The sequence below is a fragment of the Rhinolophus sinicus genome, linkage group LG06 (assembly GCF_036562045.2).
Source record: "Rhinolophus sinicus isolate RSC01 linkage group LG06, ASM3656204v1, whole genome shotgun sequence".
NCBI lineage: Eukaryota > Metazoa > Chordata > Mammalia > Chiroptera > Rhinolophidae > Rhinolophus > Rhinolophus sinicus.
In genome coordinates, this window is record NC_133756.1 from 81049964 (window position 1) to 81071722 (window position 21759).

A 21759-nucleotide genomic window follows, 5' to 3' on the forward strand; every position below is an offset into this window, starting at 1 on the left:
TTGAACACGGCACCTTGAGCTGAGCTGCCTCCCGGATGGCTCAGTTGGTTGGAGCACAGGCTCTCAACCACAAGGTTGCCAGTTCGATTCCTCGAGTCCCTGCAACTAGTAACGGCAACTGGACCTGGAGCTGAGCTGCGCCCTCCACAACTAAGACTGAAAGGACAACAACTTGAAGCTGAACGGCACCCTCCACAACTAAGATTGAAAGGACAACAACTTGACTTGAAAAAAAAGGCCTGGAAGTACACACTGTTCCCCAATAAAGTCCTGTTCCCCTTCCCCAATAAAAAAAATCTTAAAAAGAAAAAAATTGAATGTCAACTGTAATTGAAAAATTAAAAGAATGGAGGATTGACAGCCACGCAGTCATGGGTTGGTGGTGTGGATGTGGCTCGGTGTGTGGGGCGTGAAGGCCATGCAAGCCTGAAGCTTCAACTCCAAATGGTCAGAATCTCGACTCCAACATGGGGTTGGCTGCTGGGGCCTTTGGAAAAAGAGCAGGCTGAAGAGGAATGATACTTCCGAGCGTGGATTAGAGAGCAACTGGCAGCCTTGAAGAAACACCATGAAGATAAGATCATTCATCATAGAAAGGAGATTGAGCGTCTGCAGAAAGAAATTGAGTTGCACAAGCAGGCCTTCAATAAACTATAACAGAATGGTGAGTGTTGTGCCGGGTGGCCTGCTGGGTCTCAGCTCCCGCTCCCCACATAAGAACGCAGGATGTGGTGAGGCCAAAAAGGAACACCCACGGAGTCATAGGTAGGGGAGTCATACCACTATAGTGTCACTGGAGGCTGGAGTCACACGACGTGAGACCTGCTGTCCGCTTTTCTGCCAACCGACCGACTCCCCTTGACTCGACTTGACTCCCCAACACAGCTACAGCAGTTATATTAGTGGTCAATGGCTCAATGGTTACAGCTGACAGCCATCTACTACCTGAGCCAGCACCTTTCCACGTGAGGCCGAGAGCCTGGAAACTGCTCTCCAGCGCTTTGTCCCCACACTCCACCCCTACAGGGTCTCGTCTCACAATCTATGTGAAAAGCGTCTTCTGCGAGGGTCCTTGTGCCATATTAGCCTACAGGTACCACGGACAAACAGAAGCAGTAGTCTTCGGAACCAACAATGGCAAATCCCTTCCATCTGGGAGGATACATGCCAGCTTTTTGTCCTGGGAAAGGAGGGTCGCTGCCACTGGCACCTTTCCCGGTTTGTGGTACCAGACCTTTATGGCAGTGCTTGGGGTCCCTTGCGTAGTTTCAACATGTAGCAGAACAGGGGATCCCAAATAGGCCATAGTGAGAGCACATAGGTTCCCCGCAAAATCACCCCGGTATCAGGACCTCTGTATACTACAGTCACTTGCGGTGGCCACTCAGCCACCACCCCTGGTGTCACTTGCAAATCATGAGTCAAACCGGCCCCCTACGGGGCTAACAGACCCAACCACCCACAGTGGGGGCTTTTGACCCACCAGGGCCAAGTCCATTGCTGCCGTTCCCCTGCTTACAAGCATGTGGGTGCTGGCAGCAAAATGTTCCCATTTCTGCCATAGCCTGGCTTTAACAGAGTCTCACTTGTGGTAACTTGTAATTGAATGGGAGCGGCTGTTCGATGTAGCAGAGCTTCTACTGGTGCAGGCCCTCCCTTCCGTGGTCTCTCATTCAGGACTCTCAGGACGTCCCATAGATGAGAGGCCCAGTCACGCATCGTGGGAGGGTGTTTTGACACCCGGAGACCTTGCTTCAAAAGGCCATTGTAACGTTCAATCATGCCAGTTGCTTGTGGGTTACACGGGGTATGAAACAACCATTGCACGTCCATCTTGGCAGCCCAGCGCTGCACTTCTTGCCCCGTAAAATGGGTACCCCTGTCACTTTCAATGACTTGGGGGCACCCATAGAGGGCGCACAGCCGTTTAAGACCAACCACTGTATGCCGCTGATCCACAGCCGGACACGGCCCAGCAAACATCAACCCCGTAGCAGTGTCCACTGCTGTAAATGCGTATATCGCATTGCGGGCCTTAGGCAGGGGTCCAATGTAATCCACTTGCCAGCGAGTGAGGGGTACCCGCCCTCCCGTAATCTGCTCTGTCTCCCAGGGGAGCCTCCGCCTTTGGAGGCCGTCCTGGGCACAGACGGCACAGGCATAGCAGGCATCTGCTATCTCCTGCCATTTCAAAGGCAGACCCCAGCATCTGCTCACCTGCCACATGGTTCGGCTTCCAGCGTGCTGCAATTTCCTATGCAGCCAATGAGCCACATCAGTGGCAGGAACCCGTTCTAACCATTGGACACTTGCTAGGGCATCTGCTTCATCATTACCTGGGGTCACTAAGGGGGAGTGACCTGTGACATGCATTAGGGTCACCTCCTTTCTCTGCCCTACGTCCCAGAGGTCCTGCCACATGGCCCGACCCCACAATGGATGGTGTCCTACCAACCAGTTTTGGTGTTTCCATGTGGGGAGACACAACGTTAGGCCCCGGAACACCGCCCAGCTGTCAGTACAAATAACTAGGGGCCCAGGCTCGTGGTTGATTACCATCCACACAGCCCGTAGCTCAGCCCACTGGCTACTCTGGCCCGTCCCAGTATCAAACCAAATGGTGTGTTTTGGGCTACACACCAGCCGTCCAAATGGCTGCAGCCCCTCGGCTAGAACCATCGGTAAACCAGGCATCCTCAGGTACTGGGGGCTGTCCTTCTTTGTAGGGCGAGGGCTCCAAGTCCTCCCCACTAGGCAGAGCACTTGGCTCAGCCTGGGCTACCAACTCCACAGGCCCCAGGACCTGTTGTAGCTCTGTGTTCAAAGGGCTTGAACTAAGGGTGCTGCATTGCTCCAAGTGAGCACCCCACTTGGCGAGGGTGGTGGTCTGTGCCACCCCTGTTTTGGGTCCTTGGGTCCATGTATGGACCCACCCCTGGACAGGATAGGTTGTTCAAACCAACACCTGTGCTGTTCCTGTGATGGCTTCTGTGGCCACTAGGGCTGCGTACACAGCAGCCAGCTGTTTCTCTATTAGAGAGTAGCGGACCTCCGCTCCTTTCCACAATTGGGAACAAAATCCCACTGGCAACCGGAGACGCTCCTGGCGTTGCCAGAGGTCCCATCCGTACCCCTCTTGGGTTACATGAACATTAAGTTCAAGTGTACAACCGGGGTCCACTACTTGCAGAGCCTGTGCCTTCTGCACTGCCCGTTTTGTGGCAACGAAGTCTTGCTCTATAGCCTCTGTTCAATCCCATGAGGCCCCCTTTTTTTTATCATGTTATACAAGGGCGTTGCCATTTGTGCTAAATGGCGTACAAATGCCCGCCAATATCCTGGCAGACCCAAATACGTCTGCAGTTGGAAGACCTTGGTCGGCCGGGGAAAAGCTCGTATTTTGTCAATAATAGCCTCAGGTATGACCTTTGTCTTACCTGACCACACAACACCCAAAAACTTGACGGATAAGCCAGGGCCTTGGACCTTTTCCTCATTCACCGCCCAGCCACGTGACTTCAGGTGGCGGAGAAGAGAGGGAGCTGCTTGCTCTAAATCTGAAAGAGAATCAGATGTTAGTAATATGTCATCAACATAGTGAAACAAGGACATAGAGGACGGACGATCCCACTGTGCCAAATCCTGGGCCACAAGCCCATGGCAGATAGTGGGGCTGTGCAAGTATCCTTGCGGAAGGACTTGAAAGTCCACTGCCGCCCGTCCCAAGAAAAAGCAAACTGCTCTTGACACTTGGGCGCAATGTCAGTGGAGAAAAAAAGCATTGGCCCAGTCCACTACATAGTGATACGTTCCCAGGCAGACAGTCAGACGATCTATCAAATCGTGTATTGAAGGTACTGCAGCGTGCAAACGTGGCGTCACCTTATTTAACTCCCTATAGTCCACAGTCATTCGCCAGGTCCCATCTGGCTTCTTGACAGGCCATACTGGGGAGTTAAAGGGACTGTGCGTCGGCCTCACAATATGCGCCTTCTCCAATTCCAAAATTGTACGACCAATCTCCTCCTGTCCTCCTGGCAGGCGGTACTGTCACACTGTAACCATGTGCCAGGGCTGTGGCAACACTCGAGGAGGGTGGTAAGCATGCCCACGTGTCACCGCTTTCACCACCCGGATCCGGAGACAGAACTCTCCTACCGACGTCTGTAAGCTGAGGCCATGTAGCACGTCCACCCCTGGAATATACTCCGGAACGGGGGAGATATAAACCTTGTAGGTACGAGGGGGAAGCCTTCCTGTACCCAGTGGTAAGGAAACAGCTTTTATAGTCAGTCTTTCCCCCGTAGCCATCAATGCAGATTGCTGGTCCGGGGAACAGTTCTGGGTTCCCATAAACAAGACTGCAGTCCGCGCCGGTGTCAACTAGGGCCAAAACCTTCTGCACATTAGAAGGGGACCAATGTATGGACAGTTCCACGTGGGGCCTCCGGTCCCTGCTTGTCCCCTCTGATTGGGTACCTTGGCCCCACCTCTAATCAAGCTGAAAGGAGTCAGCCTCAAGTGGCTGCATGAAGTCTTGGAGGGACATGGGTCGCACTTTCCCAGACTTCTTCTTTAGGCTTCTCCGGAATTGCTGCTCTGGACGCAACTGTTTCCAAAGTTCCAACAAGAGTGCAATGGGTTGTCGGTCTATTTTCTCCCGATCGACCCTTGCTGCCACGAGATCACACCACATCTGTGCCCGTGTTACTCTCTGAGGCCCGCGACCATATCTCTTTACTTTTGATTTGGGCTTCCATGTCTTAACTTCTCGGACCTCCTGTCTTAACTTCCTTTGCCGCCGGCTTTCAACATCCCCTAGGGTGGCCATGGCGGTTGTAAATTCATGGATCCGTCACCCCACATAGGGCATAAGAATGGTGACCAAGGATCGAAAAGAACTCACAGGTGCAATATCCAAAACCAGATCTCCCACGCTAGCTGTGAAAAGCTCGTCATCTGGCCCCTGCCTATTAGGGTTCAAAATAGCATGGCTCATACCCATTTCACAGATGATTTGAGTAAGTTCCGTATATGACTGCCATTGACCCACAGTGTCTGGCAGCTCGCCAGCCTGTCCCCATACTGTGCGTACCGCAGCAGTGAGCCACTCCATTAGAGAGTGGTTGCCCAATGGTTTTGGGCCAACCTATGGCAGTTCTGTAACCTTTGTCGCAGGGACGGATGCACTGTCATAAAGGCTAGCTTTTCCATCTCTCCTGGGGAGCAGAGAATGTTGTCTGCTCCCTCATCCCATAAACGTAATAGCCAAGCTGAGACTGGCTCTCCAGGGCGCTGTCTGTACCGCCTCCCCAGCTCCTGCAACTCAGGGGGGAGTGTAAGGGATGTAGGTAGTGAACTCAGTCACAGCTGGGTTGCCGGCAGCAACGCCCCCGGGGCCCAAAGGTTGTTCATGCTTTACCTTTTGTTTCAAGATTGGCCGGGCTTGGGGGTTGGGAGCTACATTGTCTCCACTCCCTTCCTTTGCCTCTGCCTCAGAGTCTCCACTGTGGGGCCCCTCTTCTAACAGGGGGACCTGGGCTTCCAGCGCCTCCAACCTGGACACCTGGTCTGGCACCTGGGCCATTTCATTAAGCGCGTTTTCCGTGTTGAGACTCAAGGCCGTGAGGAACATCCAGCCCACGCGGCCGGCTGTAGCCTTCGCCTCCTCTGGTAACCGCTCAGCCAGAGCCTGCAGGGCCCTCTCCCCACTGGCCGGAGAGCCGTGCATGTCCTCCCACCCCTCCTTGGGGGTCCAACTCCTGAGAACAGTGTCCGCTAGGCACCACACACTGTGTGGGGGCCACCTGTCCTCCTTCCCAGAGTCAGACTCCTTTCCTACCTGGTCGGGATCCTGCTCACTGTGCCAGGTGTCTGAGTGGGTGGAGGCCTCCGTGTAAGATGTCCACAACCCTCGGAGCCTAAGGCCGCAGCAGATCACCAAAATGAAGGCAACGCCGTCCATGGCCAATAGGGTGATGTGCCAGCTGGAGGCTTGAGTCTCCCAGGCAGACCGCGCCTCCCGTCCGCAGTGTCGCTCCTCATGGGCCTCCCGAAGCTGGGCTCTCACACGCACAAACCGCTCCACTATGCTTTGGTAGGTGTTGGCCAGCACCATACCCTGCTTACGAAACTGAGCTTTTATATGTATAAACTGCTCCAGTACATTCCGGAGAGTTTCAGCTGACACCACACCCTGCTCGCTGCGCCATGTGTCGTGCGGGGTGGCCTGCGGGGTCTCAGCTTCTGCTCCCCACACAAGAACACAGGATATGGTGAGGCCAAAAAGGAACACCCACGGAGCCATAGGTAGGGGAGTCATACCACTATAGTCTCACTGGAGGCTGGATTCACACGACGTGTGACCTGCTGTCTGCTTTTCTGCCAACCGACCGACTCCCCTCAACTCGACTCCCAATGCAGTGGCGGCAGTTATATTAGTGGCCAATGGCTCAACGGTTACAGCTGACGGCCATCTACTACCTGAGCCAGCACCTTTCCATATGAGGCCGAGAGCCTGGGAACTGTTCTCCGGGGCTTTGTCCCCACAGTGATGCACACAGTTCCCCAATATAATGGCTACATATCATTGTCCATTTCTATGGAGACAGAGTTCTAATATCATTAATATCTAACTGTGCTGCCAACAGATTATAATAAATTGTCATCATTGGGAACAAAGAGGGGGAAGGGGAACGGGAATAAGAGGTTCAAATTTCCAGGTATAAAATAAATAAGTCATGGGGATATAATGCACAGCATAGGGAATGTTGTCAATAATATTGTGCTAGCATGGTACGGTGTCAGATGGTTGCTGGACTTACCATGGTGATCACTTCTTTAGGTATATAAATATTGAATAACTGGTGTACTGCTGAAACTAATATAATATTGTATGTTAGCTCTATTTTAATAAAAATCTTTAAAGGAAAGAAATACACTCTTGTTACAAGGTCCTGCATACAAAGGAGGCATGGTACACATATCAACTTGTGGGGGCAGAGCCCCAGAAAGTAGTTTCCAGGCTCTCGGCCTCACATAGACAGGTGCTGGCTCAGGTAGTAAATGGCCAACTGTGATTGCATGGCCATCAGCTGTGGCTAGTTGGCCGTCAGCTGTAACCAGTGAGCCATTGGCCACTAATATAACTGCTGTGGCTACGCTAGCAGAGAGAAGGGAGAAGAGAGAGAGAAAAAAATGGGGGCTAGCAAGAAGATGGCGGCTGGGCTGGCAAGCGTGGATGGCGGTTTGCGGACAGTGTGGATCCAGCCTCCAGTGAGAGTATAGAGCCGCCAGAGAGAATATAGTGGTTATGATTCCCCTACCTATGGCTCCGTGGGTGTTCCTTTTTGGCCTCACCATATCCTGCGTTCTTGTATGGGGAGCGGGAGCAGAGACCCCGCAGGCCTCCCCGCACGACACAACTCCATGACACTTCCACAAGATTGCCATGGACCCCCATCAATGTTACTCGTCTGCAACCAACCCTGAACTAACTCAGAAAGTACCCAGGGGACCAAGGCATTATACCTGGGGACAGCGTCAGTTCTTCCTTTATCTGAGCAGACCATATTAAATTTATACCTAAAGAACTAGTGTCCAGATTTTGGTATCTTCTCAGCCACATATTATTTTCAAATTAATGAATCAGTTACAATTGCTGGTGGACAGTAATTTTAGGAAAACTGAATAGGCAAAATGAATAGCTACAATTTTCTGGGTGAGGACCAGAACGTAAACAATGCTGGGAGCCGATGAGGCTGAAAGATACCTGGTGAACTGAGCTAGCTGGTTATGGTGCCCTGGGAATGGGGAAATATCTGTCAGAAGGAACATAAATTCTGCAAACTAAACCTGGCAGTTTGGAGAAAATGTTTTTTACCCACCCATTCCCCTTCCTGTTTGTAATATTGCTTTCCTACTTTTCGACTTGAGTTTACTCTAGAAGTGGAACATATATTCCAACAAAATGTGCCTGGTGAGGTGTCTCAGTGATTAAAGACATCTGCTTATTAGTATATATTAACTCCAGTGTAGTACTTGCACTTCTCTGAGGATATCTTTACTCAGCCCTCAGTCGGCTGATGCTGCATTTTCTTCAGGTGTATAATTTGAAGAGGCAATTTTTACCTGCTATGCAGTCCAAAAAAAAAAAAAGATACTTAGCTTCTTGGGCTCATTAGCCTTTAGTCTTAGTTAGTGACTACCCGATGTTGCTAGAGCATATTTGGAAAAGAATTTTATCTGTTGAAATTTCTTTTGGAAATCAGAATGTTATACTGTAAGTCATGGAAGAGGAAAAATGTTGTACTATAAAGCTTAGCTATATGTGATATAATCATTTTATTGAGGATATGGTGTGAGCAAATTTTTTTTCTTAAGTAATGAACACATTTGCTTGTAGTTTGAGTTAAACAAGTTATTACATTTCCTCAAAAAAATATACAGAAAGTTAAAAGTGTGAAATCCATTTTAGCATAACAAAACATTTAGATTTCAAGATAGTATCAGATGTAAATATATCCAAGTTCAAATTACTTGGAATTCTAGATTCTAAATATTTTAAATTGAAGTTAAAATGAAATCAAGCGTAAATTTACCTGTGATTTTTTTTTTCTTTTGGTTATTTTTAGGTAAATAGGATGTGAGACTGGCAAACAATGTTTGTTGGGAGGACCCATTATTGTGATTGAATTCCAAGTAGCATTTTTTAGTCACATCTCACTCTTACAAAAAAAAATAGAAAAAGAAAAAGAGACTCCTGTTGTGTTTTAAACAGAAATACTGAAAACTTCAATTCTATTTGTGAATGTTTTTCTTTTTAAAAGTGTCTTTCCTACCGACAGATTCTCTAGAAGCCAGCCAACTGAATCCAGGCCTAACACTTTAGCTAACAGTTCAAAATCCAAAAAGTAGCGTAGAAGGGAAGTAAGAGTGACTAACAACAAAATGAAAATGGTCAATACATCTTAGGAAGCACTTTATTACAATAAATAGGTGACTTCACTGGGAATAGCACACTCTCCAGAAACCATATTTACCACAGATCACCCAAACTATTATACTCAATATTAACTAAAAGATTTATGTAATGTTTTTAAAATATACATTTTGTAAATGTAAAGATACTGTGTACATTATCAAATAATTCATCTATATTCTTGAAGTGTCATATTCTCTGATTCTTGTTAATCTGTTTGAACTAGGGACAAAAAAAGTTATTGAGATAGTTGGATTAGACCCCTATCAACTACTAAAATTGAACCCAGAAGATCCAAGCGTTCATAGCTTAATTTTATGCCATCTATGCTTCTCACAAGAGCAGTAAAAAAAAAGACTGACATAAATAAGTTATAAGAATATCTGATGATCTTATAAGAACATTACACAGAATCTTTAAAAGTTTTAGCCCTGGCAGGATTCCTAGGTGAGAATGGGCAGCTATTTCATATTTTACTTTTAGTTGCCCCCTCACTTTTTTTTGGTCATGACTTCAACCAGGCCCCTTTGGAAGTTAACAGTTTATTTATGAATGCAAACCCTTTTCCTTTGCCCGGTCTCATTTCTTAGTGCTCTAGGGAGAGATCCCACCAGGCAGTGAGTGGCCTGTTTTAAATTCTTAGGCTCCTCTCCCTCCCACTCACTTCTTGCCCTCCTCCCCTTCACATTCCTGCAATTTAGACAGGCAAACAAGGCTTCACACTTTAACATTTTAAAGGAACCAACCACTAAGCCACCTCTCTCTAGGATGGACACAAAGTGTAGGGTTATTCCCTTACACGAGTGGGTATTTTAAAATCTGGTTGGGAGATGACATGCTACAAATTTAGAATTTAAAAATTGTAAGGGGAATCTTTTTAGTCTCAAAAATAACCTTCTCACATTTCTCTACCACCTTTCCATTGGCGGTGTGGAGATAAACAAAGACCAACAGATAAGAACAGTTTGCTACAGCAAAGAACCCCGCCACCTACACTGAGTTTCGTGGAGACTCACGGCAGGCAGCGAGGAAAGGGGAAAGCTGCACCTATGCTCTGATTGGAGCGCGTTGGCCTGGGGAAGCTAGAGGCCTGCTACGGTAACTCGAAGCCAGGCGTCTCGTGTGATTGGCTTAGGGAACATATTTGGCTTCCTCTGATTGGTCCCGAGTTGGAAGCAGGGGCAAAATTGCGGAAGGTGGCAGTCAATGACTGATTCCTGCCCATTCTAGGCGGATTACTGCGGGGGCTGTTGTTTGTCTTCACCAGCTGCTTGCAGCAGCAGTTGTGGGTCGGGGTCCTATAGTCACAAACGGCCTGGCCATTGTCCCATATATTCAGTCTCTCAGCTGGGTGAGACCCGGGTTGTTCTTTTCCCTGACAGCTTTCTAGCTTCGAATTTTTGTTTTACTTGGAACATAATTTTCCTGTTATTTTTGTTAAGGGAAACGGAGACATTAGGATATAAAAAGTATTTATAAGAATAAATACATAAATATCCTTCAGTGAGGGTTAGGCGGGAGAAAGAATCACCCTCGGCCTTCCGGTTCCCCATGTCCCTACAGAACTCTTATTTCCATTATAACTGACTCCTCAGCAGCTTTCCTTTCCTTTGCGGGAGGTCGGCCCTTCCCCGCCCCCTCTTTCTTTGAAGATAGCCTATTGGGGCCGGGAGGAAGGTCGTTGCCCCGGGACCCCATCCCCCCCCCCGGCGCAGCCCCAGCGCAATTCCCCCTCGTCGTGTCCTTCAGTCCCCGCCGGGCCCCCTTCCGGCCCCCTCCCTCGAGCGCGCCGGCGTCTCATGGCCACCAGTTCTGCCTGTTCCTGGACAGACGCGGCCCCTTTGGTCCTGCAGCAGCTTCCCTGGCCCGCGGGAGATGTCAGGTCAGCGCTCCTCTCCCCGTTTCGCTGCCGGGAGAGGCCGTTCTCCGAACGCGTTCCTGGGTCAGGAATAAGCAGATCCTCTGTGGTCACAACCCTCGATTTCCACTTTGGGGGGCGGGCGAAGGCTGGATGGACTTCGCAGTCACCATTCCCTAGTCGTTTCTCCTCAGCTGTGGAAAAAGCAGCCCGCCTTTCCCTTCTGAGAAGAAACCGTACTTCCCCTTCAGCTTCCCCTCGGCCTGGCACCCCTGTGTGCCCGTTGGTGTGAGAGCACCGCTATTTTCTCTTGGGAGAGGCTCCGCGGCCCCTGTTCTCTCGCCGCGAAGCCGCAGAGGCCGTGACGCCCTGGCGGGCACAGCGGCGGTGGCTGAGCTCTCGCCATCTTGCGTGGAGGAGGAGTCGCGACCGCCGCCATGCGGAGAGGCCGGCAGCGAGGCTGGGAGGGAGGGGGCGGCGGGCGAGGGAGGGGGCTCAGGAGCCGAGTTAGCTCAGCCCGGGCGGTGACTTCGGCAGAGCCCTGAAAGCGGGCAGCGACGGAGGTGAGGCCGGCCGGCGGGTGGAGCGGCGGGCGCGGGCGGCTCGGGGCCTCGGCCTCTACAGCAGAGCGAGGGCGGGGGCGGAGGAGGCCGCCGAGAGGGGCCGGTTGGGGGCGGGCGGAGGTTTCCGAGGAGGAAGGAGCCGCCGCCATTTTGGGAGCTTCGAGTCAACAATAAAGGACCGAGGTTGCCGAGCGGGTGTGGCCTCGGTGGTAGGACTCAGGCCCGAGCCGCGGGGAGTGGGGTGAGGTCGGGGCTGCGGGGAAGCCTCTCGGTCAGCGTGGGGGACACTGAGGCGGAGGCCTAAGGCCTGGCTGGACCCTGGGGAGGAAGGCAGGCGGCAGCTGTGTGGGGTGGAGGTGTCTGAATATGGGGCTGTGCGCAGCGGGGTCTGTAGAGGGAGCGGGCCAAGTACTCGGAGGAGCTTTATACTGTAGAAGACGAGGGAATGTGGGACCATGGGGGCGGCAAGGACTTACGGTGATGTTGGAGGTTATAGGGTACGAGGCGGCCCTATAGGGGGCGGCAGGGATGTGCAGTAGTGGAGGGCTCCGTTTAGAAGGGGACCAGCAGCTGCTTGATTGAAGTGAGGCCTTGTAGGTCGGTAACGAGTGGGTGATTCTGGAAGCCCTCCGAGTCGTGGAGGAAAGAAAGACTTTCTGGGTTAAGGGTTTCTCTTTGGGGCTTCATAGGAGGAGTGCCTTTTGTTTCCTACCCGCGGAGCTCGTTCCCTGCTCTTGTGGCGCAGATAGGATTGCAGAGCCCCAACCCGTTTGTGTTTATGGTCACAGAGAGCTGACTTGGTGTGTGTGTGTGTGGTTTTTTGGGTGGGTGGGGTGAGGCGACAGGGAGAGCTAGAAATTATTGTCCTACAATTAAGTGGTCCAAATTATTGGCTCGTTTCCTTCCCTTATCGCTTACTCCCTTTTCCACAGTCCCCTTTTCCCCTCAGAATAAAACAGGCCAACTTGCAGATCCAGCTTACAGAAAATGCGCTGCCTTTGCAAACAAAAGCTCTCGCCGGAGATGACGATACTGTTTTGGGTGTGAAACTGTCAGTTGCTAACTACAATCGGGGAAGTGGTGTAATTAACTCCGCACGGGGCTCCTCCCAACTAGTCTACGTTTCCTTCGTACTATTTAAAATGCAGAAATATAATTTCAAATCTAAATGGGGAAGGGATAGAAGGAATATTTCCTCTGAGATGTAAAACTGCAGTGCAGGTTTCAGTTTAAGGAGGGGAGCAATTATCAGTCACAGTTTGGATCTAGGGAGACAGGAAGTGTTACATGCATGATGGACAGTAATGAGATCATTTAATCTTTAGAGGTTGCCTCCTTCATCCTCTAGTACTTTGCAAACAAATAAGTCTTCTGGTGTGAATTACGCGATACTGTTGATCGTAATATAAACCTGTCAATACAGGATACCATTTACTGCCCTGAACTGAAATTAGGTGACTGTTAACCACGATCTGTTTAGGAGATTAATTCGATACTGGGAGCCTTCGAAATATACCTCTTTGTGTGTATGATAATCTGGATTTGCTTGTGAGCAACTTTATTTCCAGTTTTTTAAAAAGTAAGAGAAATATTTTAAACAAATTTTATTGTTGGAGAAGACTTTATGGCACAAATTAATAAAGCTAGTGTATTTTTGGTAAGAAATGTTAAAGGAGTTAAAAAGGAGTAGGCCTTTCTTTTCTGGCCTTTGTAAATTTAAGTTTTTATTCTCTACATTTTAAAAGAATTCAGTTTGGGGAATAATTAAAAATGGAGGAGATTAACCAGTTCTTTTTTAAAACGACTCTAGGTTTCTTGGGAAATTTGATTCGTTACTAGTGTATTTAGCCTTTCACAGATTTTTTTTTTCAACAGTCACTTTCTTTTTAGTTTTTATAATTTTTTAATACTATTATACTTGAAAAGTGTTATTGAAATGTAGCTAATAGTTTTTTAGTATTCAAATTTTATAGTAGCTAAGGAGCTTCTTGGCTGTTTTTCAAGCAGGTGATTTTGACATGTAGATATGTCTATGTCCCTGCTTCAGTTATTGTTTCAAAGGGCAAAAACTTACAGGGAAAAAAGAAAATGCATTTTTCTTCATAAAGTTGAACTTTTATAGTTGAAATTCACGAGTGCACAGATGTGTTTTTTCTGAAAGCATAAAATTAAGTCAAAACGCTCACTTTTCAAGGATTCTCAGTTGCTGTCAGAAATAGAAAAAAATTAATGAATTATCTTGCCTTGTTCATATGTAGATTTACATTAAGTTGTGTGGTACTTCATTGAGTTGTAATGCAATAAGGTGTAATGAATCGTTGACTTTTAGAGGTGTCATGGACTTCTAGAGACTTAGGAAACTGTAGGGAAGAGATTGCCATTTGACAACTAATGCTAATTTAACCACAGTATCTTTCTAGCTGGGTTCTCTGGGTTGCTTTGAACTAACAATTTAAAATGTTTGAGATTGGTCTCATTGTGAGTTTGGTTTTTGAGGCAGTTCATCGTTTTTGTGTTTCTCCTAGCCTGGCTAATGATTTGGTTTAAGCGCAGCTGTATTCTTAATTCTTTAATTTAAAAGGAGAGTTCTTCTAAAGGAGTTCTTTAAAAGGGAAACAAGTTTTTCCAACTTTCCTGTGTTTTTGCTAACTTAACTTTTTCTTTGTTTCAGATTGAAGTGAGTGAATTCAGATACATAACTCAACCTTGTTAGAGCTTTTTTAAAAATAAAAAGTTGATTTGGTGCATGAGAGCAAGTTACTGCTGCTTACTGTTCAGAGACTTACAGGTGCTTGCCTGCATTGCAATAAAGGACTCAATATTGAGCAAGACTTATATTTATCTCTTCGTTTTGGAGAGCCTAATAAACTGTTATTACAGTTTCTCTACTGACTTTCAAAGTTTTGAAGTTTGAAAGAGACATCTTTACAATTAATACAGTATGAGCACGGCCAGAACAGAGAACCCTGTTATAATGGGTCTGTCCAGTCAAAATGGTCAGCTGAGGGGCCCTGTGAAGCCCAGTGGTGGCCCCGGAGGAGGGGGCACACAGACACAGCAGCAGATGAACCAGCTGAAAAATACCAACACAATCAATAATGGCACTCAGCAGCAAGCACAGAGTATGACCACCACTATTAAGTAAGTGTTAGAATAAATAGTAAACACACTCTGGGTGGTGGGACCAAGGAGATTTCTTTTGGTTACTTTGTTGTTTGTTGACTGTTTTGTGTAAATCTTAACTATTTTGATTGCAAATAGAGGACATGACTATTTTATGGCCATCAGGTATTTGCAATAGAATAATGTATTTCTGTCATAATTAATTCAGGTTTATTAAGTAATAATGAATGTAGGCATAGATGTATATTAATTTTGTATAGATTATTTTTTGAAACATTTCTGGCTTTCATAATTAGCTCAGATTCACCTTGTTTTTGCCAGTATAGCTTTCCCCTAGTATTGTGACTGCACCTTACCCTAGTTTAAATGGCAGTTAAAGCCAATTTCAGATTTTAAATTTAAGGACTTGTCCAGCTTTCTGAACTTCAAACATAATTCACTCATTGGAAATTTATCCATAATTTTTTTTTTTTTAGTTTATGGAACTTTGCTTTTCTATATATATATATTTTTTTTAATAAGCTTTCTCCTCCTCTTACAAAATAAGAAGCCGTTAAACATAGGGAAGTCAGGATTTGAACTCTCCTAAACACACATCTCTGAATAGGGGGCCAACCCTCCCTTGTTGACTAAAAACTTAGAGCCTCATCTTACTACAGAATATATTTTCCTTTAAATCTGAAAGTTTGTGGGCTATCATTTTTTAAGTGTTCACTTTAAATTATTTGGTAACTATCACTCTAAAGATTCAGTTAATAGAAAATTAAGATTTAAGATGTGACCCCCATTTGAGGTTTGGCTTTGTTGTTAAGAATTTAGCCATTAAAATTGATTTAACCTCTAGAAATCTTCTAAGATGACGAAACTGATTCACTGAACTAAAGTGTTTAATTACAACCTAGATTTTTTCCATGCTTATTAAGAAGCACTCATAAAGAAAAATAGCCTTTATAAGAAGCTACCAGAATATTTTATAGATGGTTACTTCTGTGTAGTTCACTAGTGACCTATAAGAATTAATTTCCAGTAGAATTGGTTTGGTCACTGAGTGAATTGCCATTAATGCATATTCTATGTTTTTTTTTTAAGGTGAATGCTTTAATTAGTAAAATATTTTCTAAATTGTAGTTTGTCTTGACAAAATATGAGTAGGCTAGCAAAATTTTGGCTATTTTTAATCTTTAAGGATAAAGCTGCATTATTTCATTATGATAATATTTTTTACTTAAATTCTAATTTCAGATAACAGTGGATTTTACTTTTTTGCTTTTCCTAGGCTTAATGGTTTCAATTCTGTGGGTTCTTTAAATCTCAATCCAAGTGTCATTTCTTCCATGAAGGCTTTAGATCCCATCAAATGGGGGGGGGGTGTCTAGAAGTTCTAATACTTTATCACTTATGTTCTCATTTTAATTACTGTGGTTTATAAATTCCTTGTGGGCAGATTTTGCATTGTATCGACTGCATTTTTATTCACTGTAGAATTTGACAGTGTGGTAAACTGGCCTACCTAGGGTGTTCAGTTAACACTTTTGCATAGAGACTTTGGTGTGATAGCAGCTGAGGTAAAAGGCTTTAGTACCCTGGGAATTGGTAGCAAATAGTCACTTGTGTTAGAGTATCTTGGATTATTTGGGACCCAGTTTTAAGTATAATAAATGCTCATCTTTCTAAATCAAAACTCCTGAGATGTTTTGGGGGCTCTAATTATACAGGAGTCGCTATAATGAAAACTTATTTAAAGACAACACAGTTGAACATGTTGTTTGCTTTATTGATGTTTTTTTCCTCTGTTAGATGCTTTGTGTTAGATGAATTAGAGGTTTTTGCCTGACCTAAAAGAGATTTTTAAAATTATATTTTCCTTGTTTTTTTCCTCTTTTATAGATTCAAGCATCCCCAGTAAAAAAAAAAAAAGATTGAGAGAGCTTCATTAACAGCTAATAATTGACTTACTTTGCCAGACACTGTGCTGAGCGCTTTGTGTAAATTACTTGCTGTAATTCTTAACCCGTTTTATATATGAGAGAATGGAAGCTTAGAAAAGTAACTGCTGGAGGGTCACAGAACCAATAAGTGGTAGAGTCAGGGCTTGAACTCAGGTCTGAAACGTTAGAGCCCTTGGTTTTAACTAGTCACCAGAAGTTACAAACTCAGATGCCTACCAAAAACTGCCAAATGAGAGGGTACTTGCCCTATTTAAAGGGTTCAGCTGCTTGATTTTAAACTCGTTACTAAGCTCTATTAAACTGCTGCCATGCAGAAATTTGGAACCAGTGTTGCTAAAGCTTCCAGTTTTTCAAGAAAATCCAGAATCTGGACTTTTATACAATCTAATTTTTAAATGTCAGCAACTAATTTAAATAAAAATACACTATGTAGGTCAAACAAAACGCATGGGTTCCCAGTTGTGACAACAGTTGCACTGTTGTCACACTATGCTGCTTAAGAAGATGGTTGCCTTATCCCTTTCCATTGATTTTTTTCTTTTTTTTTTTTTTTTTTTTAGCCCTCCCTAGATTGCTCCTTGTAAGGAGAGCAGTTTTTCTAGTTATCTCTGTTAACTGTATTCTTAAGTAAATGGTAACATGTTAAACTTTAATGTGTTTTTTAAGAACTTAATTATAATTAACACGAATTATCTTTGTATTACTAGAATAATGATGCTATGAATTCTGATATTTTAATATTACTATATTCTCTCTAGACCTGGTGATGACTGGAAAAAGACTTTAAAACTCCCTCCAAAGGATCTAAGAATCAAAACTTCGGTAAGTTGGTTGTAAGATTCAAGTGGAAAGTGGTGTGGAAACGAACAAAAATGAAGTAGTTACTTAATAACAATAGGCAATATGTGTTCACTCTTAAATATTTTGCAATTGTATAGATCATATATGATGAAGTGCCAAAAATTTCCACTATTTGGAGGAGTTAATGTGTATCTACATATTATGTTTATACGTATGTGTATTTTATCTAGTTATGGAGTGCTTTTGTGGTTTTCAAGGCATTTTTCTCAAAATTCTCTTTTCTCAGCAGCACAATAAGATTCCGGTTAGGTATTATTTCCAATTTGTGGATGAGAAAATGGAAGTTGAGGGGTTAGTTCTCTTAGCCCAGTGGTTTTCTCTCAACCAGGGGTGGTTTTTATTCTCGAGGGGGGTATTTAGCAATAGCTAGAAACATTTTTGGTTATCACAGCTGGGGAAATGCTACAGGATAGCCTCTTACAACAAAGAATTTTCTGGCCCAAATGTCGATATTGCTGAACTTGAGAAACCCTGGTTTAAACTAGGATATTTTATAGCCAGTGAGTGGTGGAGCTAAGGTTTGACTTCGCATTTTGTAATTTACAATTTATAGCATGATTCTTACATAGAAATAAATACTATTCCACCTGTGCTTAGAAGAATATGACCACAGTGTGTCCTTTCCCCAAAACACAATTTTTAAATGGCTTGCGTGTAAGAGAGTGGTTATTCTTTAGGAATAGTTGTTGAAGTACAGATCAAGATAACTAATCTGCATATATTTATATTATAAATGGGGTAGATAAAGAATTAGTCTCTTAAACAAACTTTCTTAAGCATGCTAACTACTAAAGGAACACAGTTGTACTTTATTCTTTTGTTGTTTGTCTAGGATGTGACCTCCACAAAAGGAAATGAGTTTGAAGATTATTGTTTGAAACGGGAGTTACTGATGGGAATTTTTGAAATGGGCTGGGAAAAGCCATCTCCTATTCAGGTATGTTTCCCTGTTTTATCACATGGGTAATGTTATGAGTTAAGCATTACACAACTTTTCTTTTTGATCTGTGATGATAAAATGAACCAGCATTTCTCTCGTGTGTGTGTACACACCCACACGTATATACGTGCACATACACACTTTGTGAATCTTTTAAGGGTAAGTTACAAAATCCTGGTACCTCTGAATATTTCAGCGTATTTCCTAAGAGTAAGGCTATTCTCTTGTATAACCATAGTACAGTTATCTTCAGTCATTAACATTAATACAACATTTCTATCTCATCTGTCATTTGTATTCTAATTTTTAATTGACCCCAAAATGTCCTTTTTAGCATTTTTTTCCTCCTCTGTGCAGGAGTCATCCTAGGATCAGGTATTGCATATAATCGTTACGTCTTTAACCTCTTTTAATCATATTTCCTGGTCTCTATGACACTGATATATTAAAAATACAGTCCCCTTCCTTTCTTTAGTAGAACATTTCTCATTTGGGGTTTGTCTCATGTTTCCACATGATTAGATTCAAATTGTATATTCTTAGCGAAAATGTTGCAGAAGTCATGTTACGACCTTTTCAGGATATCACATTTGGAGGTATAGACAAGTGTCCATGTATTTTGCATTGGTGATTTTAATTTTGATTATTCTGTCAAGGTGATGTTTGATTTTTCTATTGTATATTTGCTGCTTTTTTTTTTTTTTCCCCTCCTCCCTTGAAACTAATAAGCAGCCTGTAGGGAGCACTTTCATATCTTGCAGAGATCCTGGTCTTCATCATTTCCCCTAGTTTTAGTATTCATTGATGATACTTGCGTGATCTCATCTTTGTTGGAATATGAGTTTCCAACTCTGGTACTCTTTCCACATTTGGCCTTAAAAAGAAGATCCTTCCCTTATCTCCTCTCTGTGTATCTATATATTATCAGTGTGGGCTTATGAATTCCTTTTTTTCCCCAGTGATGTTTTTCTGCTCAGACTGTCTTAGATTTGGCCAGTGTGAGCTCCTTCAAACTGGTTCCTGTGTTTTTGAAAGGTGCCCCTCTTTATCTTTCTTTCCCTAATAGACTATTTTTTAGAGCAGTTTTAAGTTCACGACAATTGAGTAGATACAGAGACTTCCCATAATCTCTGCCCCTGATCATGCACAGCCTCCACATTATTAACATTCCCCATGAGAGTGACACATTTCTTAAAACTGGTGACCTGCATTGACGCACATCTCCCAAATTCTGTAGTTTACATTAGGTTTCACTCTTGGTGCTGTAAATTCTGTGAGTTTGAGTAAATGTATAATGACCTGTATCCACCATTATAGTACCATACAGAGTAATTTCACTATCCTAAGAATTTTTTGTGTTCCACATCTTCACTCCCCCCCCGCCCCCGCCCCTTTTTCTTGAGCACACTTCTGTTTTGGTATATCATGATACCAGGCATACCCTCCCCCAGCCTTGGAATCAGCCATTTCTCCAAGGAGCTCTGATTCCAATTAGTGGGAAGTAGTATTAGGGCCCAAAATCTGAGCAGTAGGTGCACTCTGCTCCTTGGCCCTTTCAGTGGAATGAGCAAGGAAATGTTCGTACACAGTTGTACTTTATTCAGATGTGATCAGAAAATATGGCAAATGTTTAAATTTTTTAAAAGTACAGTAAAAGACACATTGCCATTAATCCTCCTCAAAATACTCCTCCTCGCTTTGAACACATTTATCCCATTGTTCTTGGCCACTTTCTGAAGCCGTTCTAGAAGTCCTCTTTCGGGAGTGTCTTTATGAGCGTTTAAGAAACAATGTGCATAGAAAATGGCCTGAGAAACGGGCAAACGGTTTCATCCTCCATCATGACAATGCTCCATGTTACATACCGTTTTTGGTATATGGCAATTTCTGTCAAATAAAAACATTATGGTGTGTCCTCATCCACCTTGTTCACCGAATCTGGCACCGTGCGACTTCTGGCTCTTCCCCAAAGTCAAAATGACCATGAAGGTAAACGTTTTGAATCGATTCGGGACCTCAAGGCAGCCACGACAGCACAACTAAAGACGTTCACAAGAGAGCACTTCCAGAACTGCTTCAGAAAGTGGCAAGAACGATGGGATAAGTATGTTCGAAGTGAGGGGGAGTGTTTTGAGGGGGATTAATGACAAATGTGTCTTACTGTAATAAATGTTTTTAATTGAAACAGTCACTGTATTTTTTTATCACACCTTGTATGTATGCACATACATGCATACACACACGTAGACATAAACGTGTTATACATATATCTTTGATAAACGTGTGCTGTCTTCATGTAAGTTAAAACTTGAATCCAAGTTGTATTAAGGACAAACACTGTTACATCCCTGAGCACTTTTTCATTGAGCAAAAACAATTACTGAGTGACTTTTAGAAAGTGTTAGACATGGGATGTAATGAACAAGGCAGATAGGGTTCCTGTTCTTACAGTCTAGTAGAAAGGACAGCTAATTTTACAGGTACTTTCAATATAATATAATAGGCCCCCTTCTAGTCGAAAATGGCACATATATGTAGCCATTAGGGGAAGATGGAACAACCTGGAAGAAGTGATCCATATTCTAAGCAGAAAACACTGGGATAGTGATTACCTAGGGGGGAAAGTGTGCCTTTGTGGACAAACTGAAAGAAGTTTATCATGGCTGGAGAAAGTATCAAGATAAGGTTATACATCATCAGATAGGCAATTTAAGTGTAGATATTGAAAAATTTAGTAATCTACAATGTAGTTCATGTTAATCCATTTTATCTGTAACAATGAAAAGTTTTATGAGAGCTCTTCTGTAGGGTCTATATCATTCAACTTTGTATTTCTAGTATTTAGTAAGGTATATGCAGGAAATAGGCCCTCAAATGTTCGATTGTGTTTAGAATGCTTTGATGAAATTATGGTGAACTTAGTCGAGAGAACTGCTTAAATACACTAGCTTTGCAGTCAGATTGCCGAGGTTGAAGTTAATTATTTGAGATACCTCTCTAAACCTTGGTGTCCTGACATATAAAATCGATATAATAGTATATGCTGTAGGGCTGTTGTGGCTTAAGTGAGGAGATTCATGTTAGTACGCTTAATACAGTGCCTACGTGATAAAGGCTCAATGAGTGTTAATGGGTTATTCCATGTAACAGTTTTATCAAAAAAGGAGGTTGGTTCATTTGGCAGACTTAATGGACTGTTTCTCACCTTTGTATTAAAATTTAAAATTGAATTTGTTACTTGTGCTTTCAGTGTTAGTATAGTATATCATAGAGGCAGTTAACTCCCTAACCACTTGGCTAAAGTATTATTTTAGATACCTGAGACTACCGTTGCCTTTTTTCTTCACTATTGTTTTCACCTGAGAATCTGTAGAAAGTACAATAATTTGCTCCTTAGAATTATTCAATGTAACAAAGTATAAGTATTAGGATTTTAGAACCAAAAAGAAATGTAGAAGTCCTCTAGTAAAATTCGTCCTCGTGAT

General features: G+C 44.1%; 1 protein-coding gene across 7 annotated transcripts in view; it reads left to right on the plus strand.

The window, feature by feature from the left end:
• Positions 1–10696: 10696 nt before the first annotated feature.
• DDX6 (DEAD-box helicase 6) overlaps positions 10697–21759 on the plus strand; it is a 32742-nt gene continuing 21679 nt past the window's right edge. For 2 of the 7 annotated variants that reach the window (XM_019716311.2, XM_019716315.2), the window contains exons 1-4: positions 11263–11401; positions 14073–14542; positions 17232–17295; positions 18167–18271. In XM_019716311.2, coding sequence (XP_019571870.1) covers positions 14343–14542; positions 17232–17295; positions 18167–18271 — 369 coding nt within the window. In that variant the 5' untranslated portion in view covers positions 11263–11401; positions 14073–14342. The other 5 variants (XM_019716313.2, XM_074335351.1, XM_019716312.2 and 2 more) reach the window with 5 other exon arrangements.